Genomic DNA, 25,429 nt, shown 5'->3' on the forward strand with positions numbered 1-25,429 from the left:
GAAAAATATATCCCACTCTGTTCACATTGAAACAAATGCTCTGTATGAGCAATGAACTGTAACTCACCTGGCCAGGACCTTCATAACCATTACCACTTAAATTGGTTCTGAGTACCTACGTAGGAATAAAAAATAAAAAAAATAAAATAAAATAAAATAAAATAAATAAATCAAACCTCAAGATACCTCAGTCTTGCACAGACATCTCCTTGGGTTCTCACAGGGAAGAGCTTTCAGCAGTTTTAAGGCATTCCTAGCAGCATTAATATTTTATCCAGCACAAATCTATGTGCTTGAGATACTGAAAATGATGATGATAATAAAGTGATGTTACTATGTTAAGAACAAACTTTACTGCTATGTAACAGAAAAGTTTGCAAAATACTTTAGTAAACAGTAAACCTATAGAAGAAAAAGCATCTGAAGTAATTAGAAGATACTCTGCAAAAACAGCTAAGACTCCTGTGCTAGTCTCAGCTCTTCTGAGATGGTACCATTATAACTGAACAGTGTAATAATGCAGATGTCACTTCCCTTAACCCTCACAGTACAGTCCCAGACATGACTTGAGTTCAGCTATCAGGAGGGAGTGTCAGCAGAGGCCATTTGAGCAAGTGAGTAGAATTCAGCTAACCAAGGATCCATATGCTTAGCTCTGCTGAAACAGCAGCCCTTGGAGCAGTGGTGTGGCAGCTGAAATCCTTCCCGCCTATTTTAACTGGATGGGGAATTTGTGATGGCTATGTGTGTGAGGAGGTGGTAGGTGTTCTTCCCCCTGTAGGACACAATGCTTTTGACTGCCTTCTGTTACCACTGCCAAACGATGCCTTCGCCAAAGAACGAGACACGTCAAGGTGGATCATCTATGTGATTTCAGACAAAGAAAGCATTCACAGCAAAAGAATAAAGTAGCGTGTAACAGTACACAGAAACAAAACTGCCCTGGATGGAGAGCAAAGTTCCAACAAACTTGACACTACAGTTGCAGTAACTGCCCTGAACTGTCTGACAGGTTTTTCTACAGAGGACAGATACTCCCTGTAGCAGACACCTTGGGCATGTCAATTTAACAGTCTGACAAGCTATTTTAAACTGGTGACAAAGCGGGTATGAGTTTGCATGGGACTGGCAATAGCATGTTATGGGACAAAACTGGCAACACCTTTACCTCTTTAGTAGTTTGAGAACTGGTATAGGGATGCCTGAGGCAGCCAGGCTTTCAGAAGTGCTAGACACGAGTAACTTCCACTGATACTGTCTACCTTCCCCTGGCTCTCTGATGTTACAAATTAATCCAAGACTTAAAAATAGGTTTACAAACTGGCACTGCTAATGAAGTTGGCAACCTTCCTCAGAAAGGCTTTTGTAATAAACAAATGAACACAGATGAAGCCAACAGATGCCTATGCTGCCCAGGCTCAACTAGGCCTCATTCAGAAGGAAGCAGGGTGAGGATGAAAACTTACAAAGCTCAGAGACATCTAATGGCTGTATGATGCACTGATGCAGGAGGCAATCCCATCCCAATGTTGCTCAATTTTATTTATCCAATCCTAATCAACATGAAGAGTTCAGAACATTTTATCACCACCTACTTCAGCCCGAAGCATCGTCTCTCTTGCTTATGTCACCCTTCTTTGCATCCACAGAGCTGTCTAATTGACCATCTTCAATGACACTGGCCTACCCACTTGCTAAAATTCTGTGATGTGGAGATGTACTTGCCAAACAGGTAGAACTGAGTATTCACACAGCTTCGTTACAATTAGTCATCTATGAACCTAGTTTCTCAGTCTCCATGTTTGTCTCCTTAGAAATCTAATTCAGCTCAGAGTAATCACACCGTTACCACATCGTGGTTTGAATAAGCACAGACCGGCACAACCAAAGTTTTATTGTGCAAGTTTTCACAGTTCAGTACTCTACAAGAGTCGAGTATCAAACACAACACAGGCTTACATTTTTTCTGCAGCAAGCTTGCTCATTATTTTTACTTTTTTTAGGTATGGTTCTGGCTGACTCTCTTGAAGCCTGTAAGTCAGTTATATTTCTATATGTAATGTGCAGTGATATTATGAAAATTCATGCATGTCAATCAGAGAAAATAAAGAGAATGAGGAAAAAGTTTTTCCAGATAGGTAACACACGATAGGTATCACCTGACATCATGACTTATTCTATGTCTGTAAACTTGACTGTATGGAACAAGCTTCAAATTAACTCTTCTGTTTTAGAACATTTATTCCTCATGTTATTTTAAGCAACAAAACAAAAGCAATCTCAAAAAAACCCAACTGCTCTTTAGAATGCCCAGCTTCAAAGTCACAGAAATCTGTGACTTTGTAAAGAAATCCACTTGTACTGGAAAATGCTAACACCTGACACTGGAAATAGTTCTGCACAGGTAGGCTCCTCATCTGCTCAGACTCACAGGAAAGTCAGGAGAGCTGAAAATAGTTGCAGACTTGCCCTGTGCAGTGTCCATTATAAGACCACCACCAAAGGCACGTAGGCCATTTACATTTTCACATTTTTTTTTTACTTGGGCTACACACCCCATTTTGAATCTGCAGGAGAAGCTACCAGAAGTAGTAGAACTTCCTGTCTTCTAAAACACCTGCTAGAAATTTCTAAGTGTATCAGTTACAATTCTGCTCCTCTGCTCCTAAGCCACTTCTGTTAAACAATCAACTTTTTCATAGTATTTTAAATAAGTACTTATGTGAGCTTACGTTGTAGTTCATAGTGCAAGTTTTGCATTTGTTGCTGTAAGAAAAAACACAAATAGTAACAGGCCTGTTAATAGATATCTTTGAAATGGGCAAGAACTAACTTGACTGAAACCCAGTCAACAATATTCATTTATTTTTCATTTTCAGTCTCAGCTTTTTCTCGAAAACAAAAGGAGGATGATTGAACAGTTTTTACTTCATCTAGCTGGCTGATTGTAGAAACCTTCCTATCAACTTCAAATTGTATAGACTGGGAGGGAAAAATATAGGAATGTTACAGGTTCTACTCTGTCTTGCCAGGTCCACTGAAGTCTCCTACAACTTAGGCAAATGTGCATTCCCCATTTGATTTTTCTTCTTTTTTTTCTTTTTTTAAGCAGAAAAAATGATAGAAGTTAGCTCAAGTTACTAAGAACAGAATTACTAAATAAAGACTTAAACAAAAGATTTGTGCTTTGGCTCTGTGTGCTCAGATCACTTGCCTCTGCATAGCTTAGTTTGGGTCAGTTTTTGTCCATGTATTCTTCAAGACGCAAAAGCCACTTATTCCAATACTGTGAGCAAAGATCTGGATCCATGAAATGTGGATGTGCGGGGCAGCCGTCCTTATAGGCAACCACAATGAGTCCACAACTAACCTACGGTTAAAAGCAGAGGGCTGTTAGAGATTGAACATTAATATGCAAAATACCAGCTTAGATCTTAACATCTCAGAACGGTTAGAGTTGGAAGCCACCAACAGCTGTAATATCCAAACCTTAAGAAAGATGAAGAGAAAGTGGTAGGAATCAGAATAACAGAACCCTTGATTTACTTCCTATACTGTACTTTACAGATCTGCTTCACATTTTCCCAAATGTAAAGAATTTTCTTCAAAGCTTTGCAATTCTTCAAGTCAAGCAGGCCTGGCTACAATTACCTTTGGAGTCTTAAGAGCATCACATGACATGAGCGATATATTCCCATCCAATTTCCCTGTTTGCATGCTCTTTTGCTTTATTTCTTCTTTCTTTTCCTAGTCCTGACACAAGATAAAACTACATAGAACAAAGCACCAGGGACTCACCAAATACCAATCACTACAGCTTTACTAGACCTTCTAGGACACAATTGTTCCCACTGAATAGGGCTTTCCTTAAAATCAGACAATATACTATGGACAAGCAATGGCAGCAGGAAGAATAGTAGAATAATTTTGCAGTAAAGTTGTACGTCAGTTTAGCCTGACTTAGGACTGGACTGTTTTGTTACAAATCCTACCAACAGTTCCATGCTAAAGGCTGTAAGAGGGGAGAAAGGAAAGTAACGCAGGCACTGCTGCTTGTCTTGGCTGGCAGCAGACTTACTGACCTGGAAGTCATAATTGGCATCATGATTTATGGCTCCAATATATGCTGCAACTTGCAGTGGGTTGTCAAAAGTATTCTGCAGAAATGGCTTTGGTTTCTCTGATGTCTTCCAATCAATCACACATAACTGTCCTCTGCATAAGACAACAGAAAACGTTTCAGCTTAAATTCACTCACAGCAGGAAACAAGGCATAGCACAGCAAAAGAAGGCATATCACTTTCAGCCCATTTCCACCCAAAGTCATGTTGCTCGTTATTACTTCCAATCTAAAAAAATCTTCCCCTTGCTGGCAGTTTAGATCTCAAAAAAAGACTTCCTAATACCTGCTGCAATTCCTGGTAACTGCACTGCTCACACTCTGCTCAAAAACAAATCCTCCACAGGCACAGTAACAATTCTGTCAACAGATTCACCTCTGAGTCCTTCCATTTCACCCTTCTTGAATGTCCTTCTAGCTTCCCCTCTGCAGCTCACCAACACACGTGCTCCCACATGCCACATAACACCACACAGCAGCTGGACTTTATTTGGCTTCTTAAAGAATCAGTACCTCACCGATACTTAGCCACGCAGTCTACCAGGCCCAGGTACTTAAGAGTTTCATGCTGAACTGCACTTTCCAGAGCTTTAACTTCACTGATATCTTTCAGGACATGTTGCACGCTTGATAAGTAGCCAGAAACAGCAGAGTCTTCTCCTTGCTCCTTAGTTGCCATCTCTTCAGGCAGAAATATAGATTCCAAAGCTGTATGAAAAAGTTCTCCTTGGAGGAAAAGATCTAGGAAAGATGCAACACTTTAGGCATTACACGTAATATGTGGCAAGCATGCATAGTAGATATTATACAAAGTAACTCTTAAACCAGCCACCTTTAATGCCGAAGGCTTAAGGATGTAGGGCAGGGAATACAATAAGACAGCAAATAACTATAAAGAGAAATTCTCTCTCAGATTAATGCTTACTTTGCTTTGTTTTGGTTTCACTAATTCTGCAGAAAGAAAGTAAGAACTTAACTGTTTAGTCAACGACATTATTTTACTGTGTATTCCAAATGAGAATTTCTGTAAGCTTAAAAACATTATTCTAGGCTTCTAGTCACATTTGCTTTCTATGTTGTACAGGTTCATTTGAATTGAACAAATTTGAAGTGGGTGGGCATAGTTCTGTAAAGAAAGGGCTTATCTCAGAAATGTTTCAGAGAAGAATAATTTTAAATACCTGTATCAGGTTTGTGTCTGTTTTCCCCAGTACGCTTATTCAGTCAAGTGCTTAGTAACTCAGAAAGAGCATAAAAAAGGATATACAGTTTTCCAAAGAATAACTGTTCATGTAAGGAGCACTAGAGGGTATTTACCAGCCTTTCTGCAAAAGGCATTATCCTCCATGTCTCCTCAGACTGTCTTCAGCCCTACAGCTTGAGGGAAGTCATTTTTGTATGTGACTTTATTAAATGAAAACCTCTAAAACCTCTGAACTTCATGGAAGAAGCTGTATATACTATATACACGGTTTCTGATGAACTTCAGCATATAGAGCAATGTGTGTGGTCTTCTGAATAATCAGGATGATATAATTTCAGAATCCTTCTTTTCACCCAGTTACAAAATACCTTTGTATCTCCAAAGAGATGGAAAACATATATTTGTAAAGAGAAAGTAGCAAACAGAGAAACAGCAGAGGCAGACAGGATAGAGCAAAGTAGCCTACAGTGTAATTCTATTTTCCCCACTCATTTCTGGATCAGTTTTCACGGTCCTCGAACAAAGGTGAGAGCTTACATTGACAACATGTGCCCTCATAATACACTCTGACCTCTGAAATTGAAACAACTTAATGGATTTCCAAAACACTCAACTTCTAGAACCCGACATTGCTGCTATGCTAGTCTGGAGAGTTGCCTGGGACACGCCATTGCTTCTGCTTTGTCACCACATTGTGATAAAACTTACTTTTAGTGTATTCTTCAAAACCATCTTTCCCAAGTTCCAGTATCATTTTTTGCTTCCATCTTTCTAGATAAAAGGCCTGCTGCGGAGGGATAGTCTGTTGAAGAATACGGGTAACACTGGGTAGTTTGTTTTTTTGTAAAGCAATTTTCATGGGGCGGTTTGAATTGCTGCTCACAAGTGGAACTGTCTTTCTGGGATTTACTAGAGAAACCCAATTCTTAGGAGTTTTTGTTTCAACTTTGTTTGAAGGTGTATGTTTAAGCGGTTGTCCATATAACAAATTGTCTTCTTCAAATATTGTCTCTGGTGTTTGAGCGCTGGCTTTGTAAGATGTAACAGAGCACACCAAGCTTTTGTATTTTTCTTGGTCAACTTGTTCATAACTGTTCACTTTTTTCTTCTTGCTATAAAGACAAGCGGAGGTAGCCAGACACATATATGGGAACTGCTTTTGGTAAAAACGTGGCTGAAAAAGCATTTCCAGTTTCTCAGATTTCCCAGCCAGTAGCTGTAGGAGTTTCATTCTGATGAGAAGCATTTGTGAACAGCTATAGTTTTCTTCCTTCCGTTAGGACTGGTCTGTAGGCTGTCATAATTTCTCCCTGTAGAAAAATAAATTAGTTATTTCCAAAGTCATTTTTATGACTTTTATTTATACAACCTATTTTTGCCCTTTGCCAAACAAAAAACTGCTATGGTGCCTTCATACACTTAATGCAATCAAAATTCCGTTAGATTACTAACACAGAATCAGAAAGAACACATTAGCAATGAAACAAGAAACAATTCTGAAAAGAACCAGTGCAGAACTGGAATCAGCAAACATAAAGATGTTACCAGTAGCAAAAGGAGCAGTAGAGGATGCTCTTACAGCAACAATATCATGAAACTCAACAATGATTTGTAACAAACAGCCCTAAAAGGGGGAGAGGAAAATAACATAAATATGCCTATGAACATAGCTAAAACAAACACTTGAATCATGTAATTTAAATCAATACTACATAATTGCAGAATTGAGGCCCTATTCTCCCAAAGTTATGTGCTTACCACCACAAAGATCTCTTCCATCCTCTGCAAACAAAGAATACAAGCAACACATCACCAAGCAATATTAGCATCTTGCTTTAAAACTCTTTTTTTTCCACCACACTTCTTACACAGCACTTCATAAAGCACCCAAACCGTGGGCACCACAGAAAGCAAAAATGTGACAGGAGGAGTTGTTTTGCATGCACAGATCCTGAACTCATGTGAAACTGCAGGGGCAGCAAAGTGTGGGTGCAGGAATCTGTTGCACAGAACAGCTTGCAAAAAAAAATGGAGCTATACCAGCTGCAGCTGTTTAGATCAAAGAATCTTGTAACAAAAGGGTGAGACCTTGGACTCCATTCCCATACTGTTGTTCATCTATGAAGGACAAGACCTTCCAGCTGCAGAAGCTTAATCAGGAGTAAGCAGACACACTGTAGTTTTTCTTCCCAGGCTTCACTTTTTCACACTGATTCTGCATGGTTTAGGCAAATAATAACTGATCTAACAAAAAGCTAACATAAAACATCAAGGTTGCAAACAGCACGTGACCTGACACAAAATTCACCTGTCAAAAGCAAATTAAAACCTGGACAATTCCATCAGATTAGATCAGAACTTTGTGTCACCTAGTGGCATTTCTGACCCAGTACCAGGAGCACTACAGCTAGCTTTGCAGTACAAACTCAACTCAAGACAATAAAAAACAAACCAGCACAACAGTATCTAAGCTTGTAGCTTCTCAAAATATTGTTTGACGACCATTACTCTGCTCACCCAAGCCTATCAATCAGAACAGAATAAACAATGGGTCAACCACTGCGTATTTGCTATGCTAGTCAAGGCATAAATAATTTACCAGTCTGGAAATACAAAGCATAGGGAGAAGAAAAAAAAAAAAAAAAAAACGGCTTAAAGTAAAGAAAAAAACTCCCTTCAGCAGCCCCATTTACAGCACCGAAGCCCCGGCAGGATGGCGCAGCAGCACAGCAGCCCCGCAGCCGCTCAACCGCTCTCCCTCAGCGAACCCCACAAGAGCCTTCTCCCCTCACTACCGAACCGACCCCCGCACAGCCTCACCCCGCTTCCCCCGCGCTGCGGAGCGCGGTGCGCGCCCGCTAAGGCCCCCGGTCCGTCCTCGTTTCCTCAGAACGAAGCGCCAACCGCCGCTACCCGCGCGCCACGCTTCCCGCCGCCGCCTGCGCGCATGCGCGACAGCAGCCGCCCTCAGCACCCATGCGTCTGCGCTTCGCGGCTCGTCCGGCATTCGTAGTTCCTCCCCGCCGCCAGCCCCGCGGCCCCTTTCCACCGCACCGGGAAAACTCGGCGCTAAATCCCACGGTATCTGTTCTACCTTCCTCTCGGTTTGGTTTTTGTTGCTTTTGTAAAGCTCCCCAAATCGTGAAGAGAAAAAAAAAGTTAAGCGCTCCGCCGCCATCTTAGATGAAGGCAAACAGCACACTGCCCTCACCTAAGATGGCCGCCGCGCCGAGGGGCCGGGCGCAGCGGCCCCGCCCCGCTCTATATGAGGGGCGGCGGCGGCCGTGAGGCGGCAGGCGGTAGCGAGACATGGCTCTGCTTCGGGACGGCGCGCAAAGCAAGGTGAGGGGGGCAGCGCCGGGCGGTGCTGGGAGCTGGGCCGTCTTGCGCTGGGCCTGCCCCGCCGGGCTGCCGGCGTTGCGAGGTGCGGTCCCAGGCGGTGGCCTGCGCTGGGGGGCTGTCAGCTGTCACTGGGCTGTGCCTCCCTCACTCCCTCCCGCTCCGGCTGTCGTGTCGGGCACTGCCTTGGTTTTGCGTTCCGTGAGGTGCTGCCTTGGGACGTCGAAGCCCTGAACGTGTGTGGGATGGTTTGCTGGGTTCGGGCGCTGTTTCAGAGGAAGTGCAGCTTAAGGGCTGAGACGGGAACTTCGTGAGGTGTTTAATGGGAGTGCGTGCAGGCAGTGCTTAGAGATGCCTCTTTTACCGAGTGGTCTGCCTAGTTTAGTCTGCGTGCCTTAATAGCTGCCTCCAACGCGCCGGGTGGAAGGGAAGGCAGCCTTCCAGCTGCCTGGCCAGCCTCTGTAATGTTGGATCTGACCATAGTTTGCATTATGCCTAAACTGAACTCACTGGAAGATGAACTGTGCTTTAAGCTGTTTATGCTGCTTAAGGGTTGTCTTCTCAGTGTCCTTTCCAACCTTCTAGGAGGTACCTTGAAGGACTTGAAAGGCTAGAAATGCCTTCTCTAAAAGAGGAGAGACTTAGATATAAAGAGGGAATTTTTTACTTGGTGGTAGTGAGGCTCTGGCACAGCTGCCCACGGAGGTTGTGGGTGCCCCATCCCTGGAGATGCTCAAGGCCAGGTTGGATGAGCCCTGGGCAGCCTGAGCCGTTGGGGGGCAGCCCTGTCCATGGCTGAGGGTTGGAATTGGATTGAATTTAAGGTCTCTTCCAGATGTAAAAAATACATCTGCCTTGAACAATCTTGTTAAATAACCTCTTTCTTTCCATCTGCTTCCCTAAAACATGAAACTTTTAAAACAAACTTGACCTATTGAATTGACAGAATCTTAAGTATCGTGTCTTCTAGTTCTTCGCTTTGAATTGTGAATCAGCTGCTACTTCTACTTCTTTCTGCTACGCGTTAAATGACAAGCATTAAATGAAGTATCTGTCACTTGAGAGTAGTGAGTGAAAGCTTTTGTAGGCTGCAGAACCTGCAGGTGAGAAGGTAAAACATCAGCTGTCTTGCAGCGATGAGTAACTGTGTATTAATCTGCCTTTCTAACATAGTGGGCAGGAATGCTGAAGGGAGGGGAAAATGTTCCCACTAAGGGTTCAAGTAGCTTTAAACTCCAGAAGTAAATGACCAAAGATTAACTAGCTATTCAGGCAGTAAGGCTGTCTTGGGATTCCAGCAGCTGCAGTGAAGATAGAAACACAGCTATCTTGTCTGTTCCTGTTTAGGTATGTGGGCAGTAGATTAAGTTTCTGTCTGTGAAGGAAACATCATTGTGTGCTAACCTTGAGTAGGAATTGTTAGTGTGTATAAACTAAAAACTGACCCTGAGTGGGTAAAGCAGAAGAGTGTGAAGATATATAGGAAGAGGAAGGGAGGGTTGGTAGGATAAAGGGGATTGGAAGTGCAGTGGAAAAGATAGTATAATGGAGAGGAAAAGGCACTTCAGAAAGTGAAGCAAGCAGTGGGACTGCCAAGCAAAACTTGTGTGAATATACTGAAATTGTTCAAATGCTTGATTATTCTGCGGACTTAGGTGTTCAAAATACTGTTATATCTCAAAATAGTGAAAGTGAGTGTTGTGGCTGCTCTTCTTCACGATGGTCATTGGAAGATGAAATATTATGTTTCTAGGCTTTTGCTGGGGACCTGCTGCTAGCACTTCTGAATGGCAGTTCTCTGTTCTAGCTAACTTCTGCTAGATGCTCTGGAAAAGAGTTGCCTACTAGGTCTCTTGCTCTGCAAGAAAACACTTTATAGGGAGATGACCTAGTAGCAAGGTGATAGTTACTGTATATGAATAGTGTGCTATCCAGTCTGTAAGAGTCTATAAAGTTGGCCTAGTGGTTTGGACTGACAGAAAATCTGATCCATGGGAGATGAAGATTGCATGTGTTGCAGAGTCTCTTTTTCTGGCCTCGCTATGGGAGGTTGGCAAAGCATTCTTGGAAATGCTGAGTATAGATTAGGGGCTTGCTTCTGTTGCACAATTTCCATCTTAGCTTGGCATGCTTCATGTTATAGATGAAATACAGACTGGAAGTACTTCGCCTCAGGCTGTGCTCTGCAGGCCAATTGCTATGGCAGGGTGGATTTGGCTTGTGTTGCGGAAGCTGGTGCTTGATTCCTGGAGTGGGGGGAGTTCCTGTGTGCTGCTAGCTGGAGCAAGGTGAGTTAGAGGCTTTGGCTTGAAATATGGGAGCCCTGAATGCTGGCAGTATCCTGCCCACAACTCCTTTCCTCTATAGAGGGCTGTTTGACCACTTGAGAGAAGAGCGAGTCTGGGATCCCTTTGACAGGAGAGCAGAATGATCAGGGAGCTTATTGCACAGCCAGTGGCAACAGGTGCTCTAGCCATAGAACCTGCTTTCACAGGATCACAGAATGGCTTGGGTTGGAAGGGATCTCAAGGATCATCAATCTCCAAGCCGCCTGCTGCTGGCAGGGTCACCAGTCTCCATATCTAATACAAGACCAGGCAGTCCAGGGCCCCATCCAAACTGGCCTTGAACACCTCCAGGTGTGGGGCATCCACAGTCTCTCTGGGCAGCCTGTTCCTGTACTTCACCACTGTCTATGTAAAGATCTTCCCCCTGACATCCAACGTAAATCTTCAGCTTAAAACCATTTTCCTTGTCCTGCCTTTCTGCTTGATTAATCTGACACTGAGAATGAATATGAATACTTATTTTCACTACCAGTCAAATGTTGTATGCAGTTGCTTGCACTGGCAGATTCTTTTGTTAGAATGGAGAAGTGACTTGAGTCATTTCAGCAAAACTAATGCTAAATTGCAAAGAATGTGAGACTAAAAGCTGCAGCTTGGGATACTTGCCAGAACCAGGCAGCTTCTGTGGCTGAGGATGTTTCTTTCCACTGGAAGCTTGCAAGTATGAAGATGTGCTTGTGTTGAGTGAGACCTGATCAGAAACTTGTTTGTCAAGTTGAAGCCTGAGCAGGTGATGATCAGCACTGGATTGTACTTAGGTGGTCCAACTTCCTCCTTTAAGCAGTAGAAAAACTGCTGTAAAATTCTGCCTGGATTGGTCAGTGATATTCTCCTTGTTATATTTTCTCTTTAGTGTTGAGATTAGGTTATTTATTCATTAGTACCATAATATGTGTTCTGAAGCTTGAAGCAATCAATGTGATGATTATCTGTTTTTCTGGAGAGCTTCGTGTGATGTCCTGCTCTAATTGCCAAGTCAGGCTAAGTAGGAGCTATTGTGGATTGTATCTTTACTGAACAGGGATCAGACTTTCTTGAATCTGCATGAAGTCCTGAGGGTCCCAGTATAAGTTGGTAAAGAGGCATGAGAAGCTGAAGGCATCAGTACTGTAAAAGTTGCTGTAGTTGCTGCAAACCATAAACTTCTAAAATCTTTCTGAGAAAGGGAAATAAGAGGTGAAAGTAGGGATGCTGTGCCCTGCTAGTTGGAGTGTTGAAGTTTCCAACCCAATTCAGCTGCTTCCCTGCTGCGCTGCTTCAGGAGCTACCATCCTTAGCACCTCTCTGCTATAAGTGAGGCATGTGTTCACGAGCTGCTGAGCTCTGGTCTTATTCCCCTGGCACTGAGGATGTGAGGGAGAACAGATCAGATTCTGGTTGCTGAGATGGGGAATCTTGGTCCTGCTGATTGTAGGGAGGAAGCAATGATGTTCTAGCTGTGAAATGCATCCTGATGGAGAAGAGCTGTTAGGCATGGCAGGCTGGGGGGCTCGACTAGGGTAGTTTCCCAGGGAGATCTTGGGCTGGGTGCCTAATATAGTAAAGGAACAAGCCTTGGGGCCTGGAGATGAAAGAAGGCTCTGCACAGCCTGCTTGTGACTGTAAGCAAGTTTTTTCTCATTGCTGCATATGGGATGGGTGTAAGAGGAGTGATAGCAAACATATCTTGAAAGATGAACTGCTGGTGCTGCCGGGGCAGGTAATTGTGTTGAGATCAGGCATTAGTGTAGAGCATCTGCTCTGGGTGCTCACTGAGTTAGTGCCTTGTAGAGCTGATAAGTTTGGGTGGAGGAGGAGGTGGGGGGGGGAAGAAGCTCCTTGGTTCCAGTTGAGTGGAGAAATGCTATAGGGAAACAGCACTCTGCACAAAGCTCAGCTGTGTGAATGCTCTCTTTGTAGTGTGAGCCTTTCTGCCATGATTGTGTTATCTGAAAGGTCTCTGGCCTGGAGTTTGAAGCCACAGTGACCTTCACAGGGCTAGAATAGACTGGTGGCTTTCTGATCCTCAGTTTCATATTCCTGAAAGGCCTGATGCTAAGGCTCTGGATAGAGTTGATAATCCTGTGCTATGCTCCAACAGTGAAATGCTTGATGTTTCAGCCTGCAGTGATCTTTATGCATAGGCTAGATAGTCATGTGTTTACAGTAGATGTTTATGGCAGGAGAAGGTGCAAGACTTCTTCAGCAGTTAGTTCTTGATTATTGTTTTGGTTTTTGGACCCTCCTGTTGTGGGCCGTGTGTCTGTATGTACTGCTCTGAGGTGTACTGCTGATGACTCCTAGTTGTTCTTAGTAAATGAGGCCCTGTTGGAGCACTAAGCTCTGTTTAAGTAGCATTACTGGGGAGTTCTGAAGTTGTAGATTGCATGTTCTTGCCAAATTGTTTTAACCTGACAAAACAGTACCATCCAACCAATCTTACATCCATACATTCATCTCTACCTCCTGTGCAGGCAACTACTAGGCATGGAGAGCTGAGGACAGCATCTAATCACAGGTTACTTCCTCTGTGATGCTTAAGAAAGCTCCCAAGTTGAGGACTGGCTGGTTTGTGTAACCTTTCCTGTAGTTTAGCTGAGAGGAGGCAGTTTCCTTTAGCTTATCATGCTTTTCACAGACTCAGCAGTTTGTATTGTTAGTTCTGCTGATCCTGTTTGGACAGTGGAGATAAGTAAGCAGGATGCAAAACACAGTAAGAGGGGCTGCATCTCACTGCTTTGGCTGCTGGTGTTATCTGGCGTTATAGCTGCTGGGAAATTCGGAAAGTTGCCTTTCATTCAGATGGCAACAAACTTAAAGCTCTGCTCCTTGTGAAACTATTCCCTGAATGGTGGCCTTCTACCTAGTCTTCCTCTAGTACTTGAGTGGAGTGGTGTGGCTGCTGTTGGTGATGTTTGAACCACACCTCTGTGTTGTGATGCTTCATCTATTCCTTCTTAGGGAGAGCTGTGTGCAGGTAGGGGTGTGTGATTAGTAGCCTCACTCTATGGCTGGGGTCCCCATGGTGCCGGGAGTCTCATACATTCAGAGCTGAGCAGTGTCTGAGCTGCTAGGGCTGCCCTTACAGGATATGCTCTGTAAACACAGTGTTTGGGGTATCCCTCTCTTAGGTGTGGGGACCTGAGTGTATTTGCTAACAGTAACTATTAGTGATAGCTGGAGTCTAGCCAGCAGAAGCCTGGCTAGAGGCAGTGCTTGCCACCCTGGCAGCTGTGTCCTCTGCAGGCTAGTGGGGAGACTTGCTGTTTGCCAGGTCTGGATTTCAGTTCACAGATGGCCAGATGAGGGGGAGGGAGGTTTCCAAAGCTCCTGGAAGTGAAGCTTTCACCTTAAAAAGGACAACCCCTCATCAGTTCTTATGCTGCTCTACACAGAAGCTTAAAAAGCAGCATTCAAGCAATCTGTAGTGTGATGGCTTTGCTCCGATGCTGTCTAATGCTGTTTCCTTGTGAGTTTGCTGCTGGATCTTGTGGTTAGCAGGTGGTGTGTGCAGGCTCCTGGCTTCTGTTAGCCAATATGCTGCAGGGTGGTGAAGCGGCATTGCCTCAGCCCAGCTCTTGAGCTTGCTTTCCTGGTAATGCATTCAAAATAATCTCTAAAGGATAGTTTCGGGATTTGGCCCAGCTCTGACAGTTGCTCTTCAGCAAACTTCCTGTGCTGTGACCTTGATCAGCAGTTTCTCCCTTACGCAGGAAATAAGAATGATTTGTTATACTGCAGTGCTGGGGGAAGAGCCTCTTATGAGACAAGATTTGTAATGCAAGAACCACCATAATGTAGGCTGGGGCTGGCAGCAACTTGTGTTCTTGTTACCAATAGCTTGTATTTCTTGATATCTAGATCACTACATCTACTTGGTGTAGGAACTGGATGCATGTATTGAAAATCATCAGTTATCTATGCTGGATATGCCTTTGCTTCCTGCTGAGGTCATGTAGCTGTCTGTGGCTGTTTGCCCTGAACATTTAGGTACAAGCACTGTAGTACAACTAATTGAAGGATGCTCAATTCATAAACAAGAGGGAGAAAATGACTAATGCTTGTGCTCTAGAGCAGTAAGGTTCAGCATAACTTGGCCGCTTCCCTGGTATCCCAGAGCATAGTGATGATTGCCTCAGCCTCATCTGCTGTGAGACCAAAAGCATTGTCCTCATAAGGAATATCTGCAAGGCTGTGACTTGAGCTCAGAGCTCCTTCACCCCTTACATCTTTGAATGAGAAGGCTACTCCATTGCTCTAGAAAAAATTAAGCACAGTTGAAATGGTATTTTGACTTAAGCTGTTGGAAAGAAGTGTCTCCTGCTGAGGAAGATGCTGGATCTGTTTAAAGTCCCTGTCTGAATCAGTGGGAGGGCAAGTCTGGTCTTTGAACCTGATATGCTCTGCAATCTCCTGTTAAGGGTTTATTTGGAGCTCATCCACATAGCATGCTCAGAAACCTCTTCATAGGTGCTCCAAGTAGAAGCAAATAGCACTAAAGGGTTGCCAGGCAAAGACTCTGTCTAGGTAAGGTAAGACTTGAACTCAGGAGAGGTGGAGACTTGTAGTTACAAGTATAAATAGCTTTCATAAAGCAAAGTTCAGGTATCTCTGAAACTAGTTCTCATTCTAGCTCACGGGGGCTTTCTTTAAATAGCATGTGTGCATTCCAGCAGCTATTAACTTGATGCCAGGTACTTTGAAAATAAGATTATACTGATGCAGGGTTAGTACTCCAGTATTCTTGGGTTCTCGTCCTGTTTCTGGCAAACACTTGGATCTTAGACTTGTGGGAGTCTAAGGAGGTTTTAGGCATCTGCTCCATTTTTCCCTGGGGGCAAAGAAGCCTTCACAGCTGTTAGAGCAGTTAGAAGTGCCACTGTGGAACCTAACTTCGTGTATAGTAGTCTTGGGAGATCAGAGTGGCAGCAGTGACCAATCTGAGCCAGAGGAGGAAGCGCCCAGTTTTTTGTTTATGGGTTGCCCTTTATGGTGGATAAAAATCAATTGTGCCAAAGCAGCTCTCTGATGTAAAGATAAGGAAACAGATCACAAGACTAGGCTCTTAAGAGCTGTTCTTCCATATATTGTGGAGATAAAGAATGAGGAGAACTGTTAGTGTTGTTACTCCCTTCAAAATGATTTAATAGACTTTGGCTTGATGTGCTTAAGTAAATTAGCTGGAGAAGTGCTGGAGGGAAGATGCTTCTTTCTAGGAATATTTTACTAATACCCTTAGTGTGTTCCCTAACAGTTAGGTCTGTGGGCTCTTAAGTAACACTCTTCTTATTTTATGCACTTGGAAGAGAGGATTGTGTTGAGGCTGTTAGACCTCTGTGTGTGCTGCTCCTTGAGACAGCAGTCTGCTGCGATGTGGTTCCTGTTGACAATGCCATTGACCAATTTAGCTTCATTAAACCTACTCAATGCTTGACCAGAGCTTGTTTTGTGAATTCTGTTGCAGCTGAGGTCTGTATCTGTAGACCTGAATGTTGATCCTTCTCTTCAAATTGATATACCTGATGCACTGAGTGAAAAGGACAGAGTGAAGTTCACGGTACATACTAAGGTAAGATAACAGGACTAGGAAGTGCTCTTTGTAGATATGATGCAAGTAATCTATGTATTTGTAATGAGCATACCTGCAAAGATGGGTTTGGCAATGAGGAAAATCTAATTAAATGGAGCTTTTCCACTTAAAGGTGGCCTGAGGGTATAAAGACAGAAACCTTTACACTTAAGACTTGAACGCTCCCTTTAGAGACAAGGTAATTGATACACTAGGTTGGCTTTACTTAAAAATAAATAAATAAATAAATAAATAAAGTAGCTTGAGCCTAGGAAGGCTGGGGGTTGGGGGGAAGGCAGAGATGTCACAAAATAAACTGTATGAATGCTGTTCTACAGCAGTGCCTTTTCTTCAAATAATGTTCTTAGTAAGGCTCTCATTTGAGTGCCAGCTCAGCTAAAAAGGAGTAGGCGAGGCTCTTACTAGGCAAAATAGCTTCCTTTGAAAATAGAACTGTTTCTAAAAGCACTCATTTACAAAACAGTGAAGCTTCCTTATCTTCCCTTCCAGACTACACTGCCAGCTTTTCAAAGTCCTGAGTTTTCAGTTACAAGGCAGCATGAAGATTTTGTGTGGCTGCATGACACACTCAGTGAAACTGAGGAGTATGCAGGACTCATTGTAAGTAGTTCCTGAAAATGTGATTCTAAACAGAATTCTGTGGTAATTTAATGTGGAAATTAGTAAAGACACGAAGTCTGTTTTTACTATTGCTGTTAGTGTTTCATAACATGGGTATTCCTTATGCTTTCTTCTGCTTTAGTTACTCACTTGAGTGGTATAGCTCTAGTGTAACTTTCCTTATAGACTGGCTGGGAGCAGCAAAACAGCCACAGGCCTCAGTCCCTGACACCACAGTGGGGCTAGTATGTGCCTGAAGGTGATACAGTAGACTGATCCATTAAGTTGTCTTTCTTGTCGTAAGGTTATTCAACTGCTACAGCAGGCAGCTGGCTATGGTTTGGATAGTAGAGATATTTTTTTCTCTTGTTTGGCTTCTAAGTGCAGGAGTAGCACAGAGCTGGAGGGGAGATGAGACTTTGGCATTTAAGCTTCCTTGTTGCAGAGCCTGGCTGACTTGAGGTGCCCATGCAAAAAGACTGCCTCCTACAGATTGCTGGAAGTAACTTTGTAAAGTTTAAGATTGTTACTGTTTATTCCTAACCAATTATCCCTTTGCTAGATACCTCCAGCCCCTTCGAAGCCTGACTTTGATGGTCCCAGAGAGAAGATGCAGAAACTAGGGGAAGGAGAAGTATCTATGACCAAAGAAGAGTTTGCCAAAATGAAGCAAGAGCTAGAAGCGTAAGTAGAATGAGTCTGCTGCTAAGGGCTGAATGTAAAGAAGCCTTCTGGGAGAGCAATATACTTAGTGGTAACTGATGTTGAAGGTGCTGCTGCCTGATATTCTGTAAAATCCTGGAATTTGGGAGTAGATTAAGCTTCTCTCAAAGTGGAAAATTTCCTGGTTACAGACTGAAAGTAGCTTCTCAATTGCTAGCTGGCTATTTCAGAGGCACACTGAATAGTTTTACTGGAAAACTTGAAGCAATTCTTTGTACAATGGAATTGCAGATGGATCTCAGTCTGTTTTTTTTTCCTTTCAGTGAATACCTCGCTGTCTTCAAGAAGACTGTGTCATCACATGAAATCTTCCTTCAGCGGATTTCTTCTCACCCTGTGCTCAGCAAAGATCACAATTTTTGTGTTTTCCTGGAGTATGACCAGGATGTAAGACACTTTCTACTTTGCACGTGAGGCAGGGTGTTAGAAGAGCTGCCACTCTTCTGTGTGGTTAGGTTAGAATATTATATAAATCTACCCACAGTGTCAGCAAGATGTTGCCAGTAGTAGTTCTGGAAATAACTGAAAAATAAAGGCCTGTCTTTAGGTCACTTTGTTGCATTTCTTAATTGTTTTCAAGTTAGGAAGCCAACTTGATATGTCCTTGGATCTTAGGAACAAATATTATGCAGGTGTGTTTCTGCTGTCTCTTTCATGACCCTCTAAAATGAAGAATATTGGTGTCCTGAAATTAGTACTGCATCTGTTTTGTACCTCATAAGTGGTGGATGCTGATCAATGTTACCTAGGGAGAAGCTGAGCTGTCCTGTTGTGGAGTAGTTGAACTGCTAATAAAGCTATAAAAGATGGTAAAGGTAACAAATAGAACTTACAGGGGTGTTAAGGAGAGCTTGTAAATCAGGCTGCTCTGTCATGTGTTAGATATAAGTGATGTTAATATTCTGTTAACGTTAAAGTAGTCATCTTCTCCCTGCATCCATCCTGGATTAATTTGAAGCTGTCTTGGCCTCTCTTCTAGCTGAGTGTTCGGAGGAAAAACACGAAAGAGATGCTTGGTTTCCTTCTAAAAAGTGTGGTAAAGAGTGCAGATGAAATCCTCTTGTCTGGAGTCAAGGTAAGGTAGTTGGTTTACCTCCTGCTTGCTTTATTCTTGATTGCTTCTTATTTCTTAAGGGACATTACTTATGTGCTTTAGGCTTAATGTATGTGAGGCTTAGAGTTACTACTGCAAACCTTGCTGCTGTTCCAAGGTGTGCAGAGTAACCTTTTGACTTTATTTAAATAAAAAAAGACACTGAGGGTATAGACTGCTAAAAACCTGAGTATATTTCAAGAATCTTATGTGCAAGAGTTGCCCTAACACCTGATCCTGCTGGGGAAGAGGGAATCTTCCCTTCAGCAAACATGCTTTTGTCTACTTTAGAGGTCTGAATAAAACATAAGTTATGATTTCTGCTTCTACTGGTTAAAATATCAGAGACTCCTGTAAGTGGTTCAACTTCAGCTTTTCTACCTTGTTGCCATGGTAGCTCTCTTTAATAGACTTGCTATCCTAAACACCATGTCATGAAGCTGATATTACAGTACATATATGTTGTATGGATTTGAAATAAGCTTGTAAACTGCTACTGTGCTGTTAAAGGTCTGGGAAATGAAATTGTAACAGCTGTTAGCCTTAAGAGCTCTCTGGTTACTTCAGACAGCCTGCAGTGCTGAGTAGTTGTGTGTCAAATCCATCTTTGCTTCAATGTGTAAAAATAAAAAAAAATCTTATCAAATATTTAGAAATTCTCAGGGTCTTTTCTTGAAGTCTGCTTTTCAGTAGAGGTTGACAGGCATAAAACTCAGGTAGCTAATGGTGTTTGTTTAGACCCATCCTTAAATAGAAAAGTGCCTGTGCTCTGTGGTAAAGTAACTTAACAGGTTATATTCTCTTTCAGGAAGTAGATGACTTTTTTGAGCAAGAGAAGACTTTTCTTGTAAACTACCACAACAGGATCAAGGATGCATGTGCAAAAGCAGATAAGATGACAAGATCTCGTAAAAGTGAATCTTTTCAAAGACCTTTCTAAAGACCTGCAGTCTCACTGGATTTAGTGATTTCTGTACCCTGAACACCTTCTCTTGTTCTTGCAGATATTGCAGATGACTATATTTATACTTCAGCTTGCTTGAACAGCCTGGCATTAGAAGAACCTACAGTTATCAAAAAGTAAGCAATGCTAATTGCTCATAACATTCTGAGTCTGGGTATTCTAAGCTTTCAGAAAATCCAGGGGATTGAGTCATAGCTAGTTTGGGTTTCTTGAATTGCATACGAATGGCAATGAAACTTTCTTTCACCTGGTGCATCAGAGGAAAGAATATCAGCTCCATTGGTTAGTTACCTAACTGATCTTTTGCCACTTGTGCGGCAGAGCTGAACTGTACTGCTCAAAGCTGCTTCAGTGTAGAAGCCCTGAATTTTATTCATGTCACGAACTCAGAGAATATAGGAAGAATTACACCCCTGTATTCTGATGTATTAAATACATTTACAACTTACATTAGAACCTCTCAAGTTCCAAAATAGTTTTTTTCACCTTGTGGAAGCCTGGTGATTCTAAGATAAATAGATAAATTATCTTGATAACAATGTACTGAGCCTTGTTAATGCAGTTTACAGCTGGAAAAAAAAACCCTGACAAAATAGTCTATCACTCTTGGAGAGTAGCAGTGGGAAATTCTTTACAAGATTGTTAATGCTACTTGTTCATTGTTATTTTAAATGGTGTCCAGTTGCTCGACTCCACTAGTCTGTTAAAAAAGGAATCCAGCACCTCTTGCATTAAACCTTTTGTCTATGTTTCTACCTAGACCATCTTTTTGAATCTCTTGTCTACATCTATATCTAATGCTTATGCATTTTCTTCCCTGAGGTACTTGCTGAAAGTTGCTGAGCTCTTTGAGAAACTCAGGGTAAGAGAAGTTTTGGGAAAAGTAAAAATAACACAAATCTGTAAGTCTAGATGACGCTGTCCTGTTACATGCAGATTCTATAATCTCTTCTGCAGAAGGTGGAGAGTAGAGTTTCATCTGATGAAGACTTAAAGCTCTCTGAACTGTTGAGGTACTACATGCTCAATATAGATGCTGCTAAGGTGAGAACTGTTTTCTTTTTGAAGCTTGTTTTTATGGGAATTGTGACTAAGTTATTTCTGCTTTGAGAAGATAGGAAAGTGGACCCTTGTCTCACTTAAGAAACCTGGCACTTTTGAATGACAGCAGAATATAGAAACTATGTATGCAACTACTGTCTAGTCTGCTTATGAAAGGGTTAAGATATCTGGCCAGTTTCTTTGGCATGTAGAGGTAAAGAACTCAGAATCACAGAATTGTAGGAGTTGGAAGGGAGGTCTAGAGATTGAGTCCTACCTACTTGCTAAAGCAGGTTCCCTATAGTATGTTGGACAGGTAAGTGTCCAGACAAGTCTTGAATATCTCCAGAGAAGACTTGACAACCTCTCTAGGCAGCCGCTTTTACTGCTTTGTCACTCTGACAGTAAAGAAGCTCTATGGGAGATGCTTCAGGCCCTTAATTGTCTTTGTCACTCTCCACTAGACTCCTTCTAGGAGATCTGTCTTTTTTGAACTGGGGAGCCCAGAATTGGAGACAGTACTCCAGTGTGTCCTCACCTAGGATAGAGTAGAGGGGAACCTCCTTCCATTTGCTGGCCATGTTCTTTTTTAATATACCTCAGGATGCTGTTGGCCTTCTTTGGCCACAGCTCAACGGATTCTTGTGAGTTAGAGTCAATTGAGTTTCAGTTCCCAGTATTCTGATACTTCCAGTATTTATAACCCATTAAAAATGCTGATGACAAATTAAAAATCCTAAATAAATCCCAAGTACTGGAGCCCTTTCACATGGTTATGTGGTAAACATGTGACAGCTACTGGAGTCTGGATTTCCAACAGGTAGTGTTAATACTACTTGGTGGGAAGGCCCACCTTACAGAAGGATGAAACTGTATTAAAGGGAGTGATTATGACTAAAATAGCCCTCAAACTTCCTTGATTAAGACATAAATTACTGTCTTGAGCATGTGATACTGTACTGGTGAAACACTTCTACTGCTTTGCTAAGAGTAAAGAGTGTTAGAACAGCTTTTTACAAAAAGCATAATCTAGTGCTGGAAGAAGTGAAACCACCTGCTAAAGTAGTTGTAACTCAATTTGGACTGTGGTCCTCTTAAGATTTCTACATGTTATTCCTGTCTGCTTTCAGGATCTTCTGTACAGACGTGCAAGGGCTCTTGTTGGTTATGAAAATTCAAACAAAGCTCTAGACAAAGCCAGGCTAAAGAGCAAGGATGTCAATCTGGCTGAGGCACATCAACAGGATTGTTACCAGAAGTTTGAAAAGATTTCAGAATCTGCCAAACAAGGTGAAAAAGACTTTGCTGTACTTATCCTCAAGGGAGATTTTAATGCAGTTGTGGTTTTAATGTGACCTTGAACAGCTGTGGTCTTCTGAACACTCTCCTGTAGCAAGTAGCCTGAAATTTTTAGGGACTGTGTAAATGCATGTAAAAAAATTAATGCAACTGTATCTTCAGAAGAATGATTGTCTGAAGCTGAGCTGGGTCTGTACTAGACCAACCTTAAATAGAAGCCCTCATTTGCTTTCTAGACTGAACTCTTGTTCTTAGCTTCCACACCAAACGACTGTGGAAACAGACTTTTTTCCTCTGTCCTGGTGCTGCTGAGTGCCTGATACCAAATCTCAAATGCTGCTTCTTAGTTGTATGCTTTTAGCCAGTATTAAAAAGAAACGTACCTTCAGGTTGCACACAACTTCCTTCCTACTCCTGGTTTCCAAATGCTCCAGCTTCTCCCAGAGCTTATGTGGCTCACTATTTTGTGTTGTTTTCCTATGAAACCCTTCTGTTTCAGAGCAGATAGGCAACTTGTCTACTAAGATAGCACTGTTATGTGATTTATTGCATATTCTGGCTAGAAACAGCGAGACTTAGCTCTTAAATCTTCTTGTGGTCAACGCTGTACTAGAGTTGCACAATACAAAACACAAAGGGCATTACTGAAACTTCAGTCACTACTTTGTACATCTTTCACCTGTGCTTATGCTTTCTTCCTACAGAATTGATAAGCTTCAAACAGAAGAGAATAACAGCCTTCCGCAAAAACCTAATTGAAATGGCAGAACTGGAAATAAAACATGCAAAGGTGTGTTCTTTAGAATTTAACAGAGGTAGCTTGAGATAAGTGAATAATGTGTAACCTACAACTTGCTGGGTTTCCTCTTAAGACAAGTAATTGTAAAATAGAGAACCTGACTGTTTTAACTGAGATCTAGAGAAGAGGAGAAAAAGGAATTGAAAGTCTGTAGGTATTTGTATATACAATGAACAAGTGCTGGCAGTCTCTGACTGTCTTATGGGACAAAGGTTTTCAGCCTGTCACTCCTAGGACACTGGCCTGTTGTCCTGAGAGTAAGAATTCTCAGTTTAGCATGTAGCAGGCTGCCCTTTCATTTAAACTTCCTGTGAAGCCTCTTCATCTATGGGATTTGACCCCTCCCGAATATGCCTGATAGTGGGCAGCTGTGGATGCATTAATGAGAGCTGTGGGCACATTCTGCAGCTTGTGATCTAGCTGTCGACTCTTCTTGTTTGGCTTTGTGAAGGGAGGCTCTGTGCTGAGCAAACTTGATGGCAGATGGGGAGGCCAAGTTATGTGCTGTAATCTGAATGTAGGAATACTAATTGTAGAGTCTGCTAGTTTAGAGAACAAAGTGGGAAGCCTGAAGAAGCAACTCTAGCCTCTTTTGGGAAGTCTAAAGAATCTAATTTTCCATTCCTTGGACTTCATTATGGGTAGCTACTTCAGTGCTGTGCTTAAATTAGATATAAGAAAGGCGCTGTTTAGCCCACTTAAAAAAAAAAAAAAAATTCCTTGTCTCCTGTCCTTTTCCTTCTTCCCACAGACAAGGTCACAGTTGCAGGTTTACAGAGAGGAGCAGACCACTGGCTGTTTTTGACAGTGCTTGAATACTTGTTTCTGCAGTACAATCTCTTAATTGCTGTCACATGTGACAAAATCTGGGGATGGACCTGACATTTTGAAAGCTCCTTCATTGTTGAAAACCTGATTTACACAATCAGTCTGACTCACCTGAAACTAATTATCTTCCTTTCCAGAATAACGTCTCTCTCCTGCAAAGCTGTATTGACTTGCTCAAGAACTAAGGAGCCTTATTCTGAAAATGTGAAGGAATTAAAAAAAAAAAAAAAATCAATTGCACTCAATGGCTGGGGTAACTTATTGGCTCAATTTCATAATCTTAAAATAAATACTGTCACTGAGGTTATTTGACTAATACTTAATATGTACTGACTTCCTTGGTATAAATGAGAGCAGAACTGCATATGAGTTGCCTGGATGTAGCTAACATCCTGTTGACTGATAACTCAAAATGAGTCAAATGTTGGGGGAAAAAAAGAATTAATTTGCTGTTGACTGATTCTTCATCTAGCAGAAAATCTTGGAGAAGAATTCCTATTTTCCAGGATCGCGAAGCAATCTGTTGTTGTAGACTTGATATTTGAAAGTTGCAAGTGGGAATGACTTATGTGTAGAAATTTTATAAAGCAAATATCTTTAACATTCCATTTCCCAGATGGATTTCTACTACAGTATATTTTGAATTTGTATAACTACGTTCAGTATTTGTACACTTGGGTGATACAGCAAATAAAGATATCTGACTAAACAAGCTGTTGCTCTATGGCAAGACTTTGTGTGGGATCTAAGTGACATAATGGGGCTTCCAGGTACAGAATTATGACATTACTCATCACCTGGAGCTTTTCATTCTGTGCACTAGAGATGTATATTTGGCTCAGTAGGATTGATCTTGAAATGGATGTTGATGTGAAATACGGGGAGTTGAGATCGTGCTGTTGCTTGAAGCATTCTTAAACTGTTGGTTGCTATATGCTATACACCAATGAAACCAAACCTTTCTTAAACTATTGTTAGGTCTGGATGGCTTGGATTCCTTCAAACTGCTTTACAGCACTTCATTTTGTTTTATTGATCTTGATACCTCCTGCTGTGGTGCAAACACAGCCCTTGTCAGTTTTCTATGCAAGCTGTAAGTCTTTAAACTTTGTGTGGCCAACTGGGCATTCACTACCATGATCTAGGTACTCCAGTGTGGCATGACAGTGTGGCTGTCATTTGGCGTGTGAAGATATGGGTCAGCTACCCGTGTCCTTCTAGAGACAGCTTTCTGTAGAGTAAGAGAGAAACTTGAGCATTTTTTTTTGTTTGAACTTCTAATTGTGCTGAAAGCAGACTACATAGCTATGCTCTGATCAGACTGTTTGAAGCAGTTCCAGCTAGACAAGCTTGTTCAATTGCTTACTCTTCCATAGCCTACTGCTTATTTATTTAGACTCCACTGTGCTGCTCTTAGCAACCACATCTTAGAGTTGTTAGGTAGGTAGCATTGTCTGTAACAAGGAAGCTCTGCCTGCTTGTCCTGGGGTGTTCAAGCAGGC

General features: G+C 42.2%; 2 protein-coding genes across 7 annotated transcripts; one reads left to right on the forward strand and one right to left on the reverse strand.

The window, feature by feature from the left end:
* Positions 1–30: 30 nt before the first annotated feature.
* On the reverse strand, positions 31–8,506 carry MGME1 (mitochondrial genome maintenance exonuclease 1). Of its 5 annotated transcripts, XM_090134888.1 has the most exons (6): positions 8,145–8,291; positions 6,033–6,634; positions 4,639–4,861; positions 4,083–4,215; positions 3,215–3,370; positions 31–115 (listed from the first exon to the last, which is right to left on the reverse strand). In XM_090134888.1, exons 2-5 carry the CDS (start codon positions 6,568–6,570, stop codon positions 3,236–3,238), a joined length of 1,029 nt encoding a protein of 342 aa, XP_089991014.1. In that variant the 5' UTR covers positions 6,571–6,634; positions 8,145–8,291; the 3' UTR covers positions 31–115; positions 3,215–3,235. The 5 variants fall into 5 exon arrangements, with proteins under 5 accessions (XP_089991014.1, XP_031453491.1, XP_031453482.1 ...); XM_031597631.2 differs by lacking the exons at positions 31–115; positions 8,145–8,291 and adding an exon at positions 8,419–8,506 and having other exon boundaries at positions 1,857–3,370; XM_031597622.2 differs by lacking the exon at positions 31–115 and having other exon boundaries at positions 1,857–3,370.
* Positions 8,286–24,130, forward strand: SNX5 (sorting nexin 5). 2 transcript variants are annotated; one of them, XM_031597599.2, is made up of 13 exons: positions 8,286–8,405; positions 16,455–16,559; positions 17,070–17,180; positions 17,743–17,864; positions 18,167–18,290; positions 18,883–18,978; positions 19,805–19,910; positions 20,001–20,076; positions 20,783–20,822; positions 20,918–21,004; positions 22,132–22,291; positions 23,005–23,090; positions 24,065–24,130. In XM_031597599.2, exons 1-13 carry the CDS (start codon positions 8,301–8,303, stop codon positions 24,110–24,112), a joined length of 1,266 nt encoding a protein of 421 aa, XP_031453459.2. In that variant the 5' UTR covers positions 8,286–8,300; the 3' UTR covers positions 24,113–24,130. The 2 variants fall into 2 exon arrangements, with proteins under 2 accessions (XP_031453459.2, XP_031453467.1); XM_031597607.2 differs by lacking the exon at positions 8,286–8,405 and adding an exon at positions 8,494–8,666.
* Positions 24,131–25,429: the final 1,299 nt, after the last annotated feature.

This window comes from Phasianus colchicus, chromosome 2, assembly GCF_987193195.1.
Source record: "Phasianus colchicus chromosome 2, bPhaCol1.hap1.1, whole genome shotgun sequence".
In the NCBI taxonomy this organism is placed as follows: Eukaryota; Metazoa; Chordata; class Aves; order Galliformes; family Phasianidae; genus Phasianus; species Phasianus colchicus.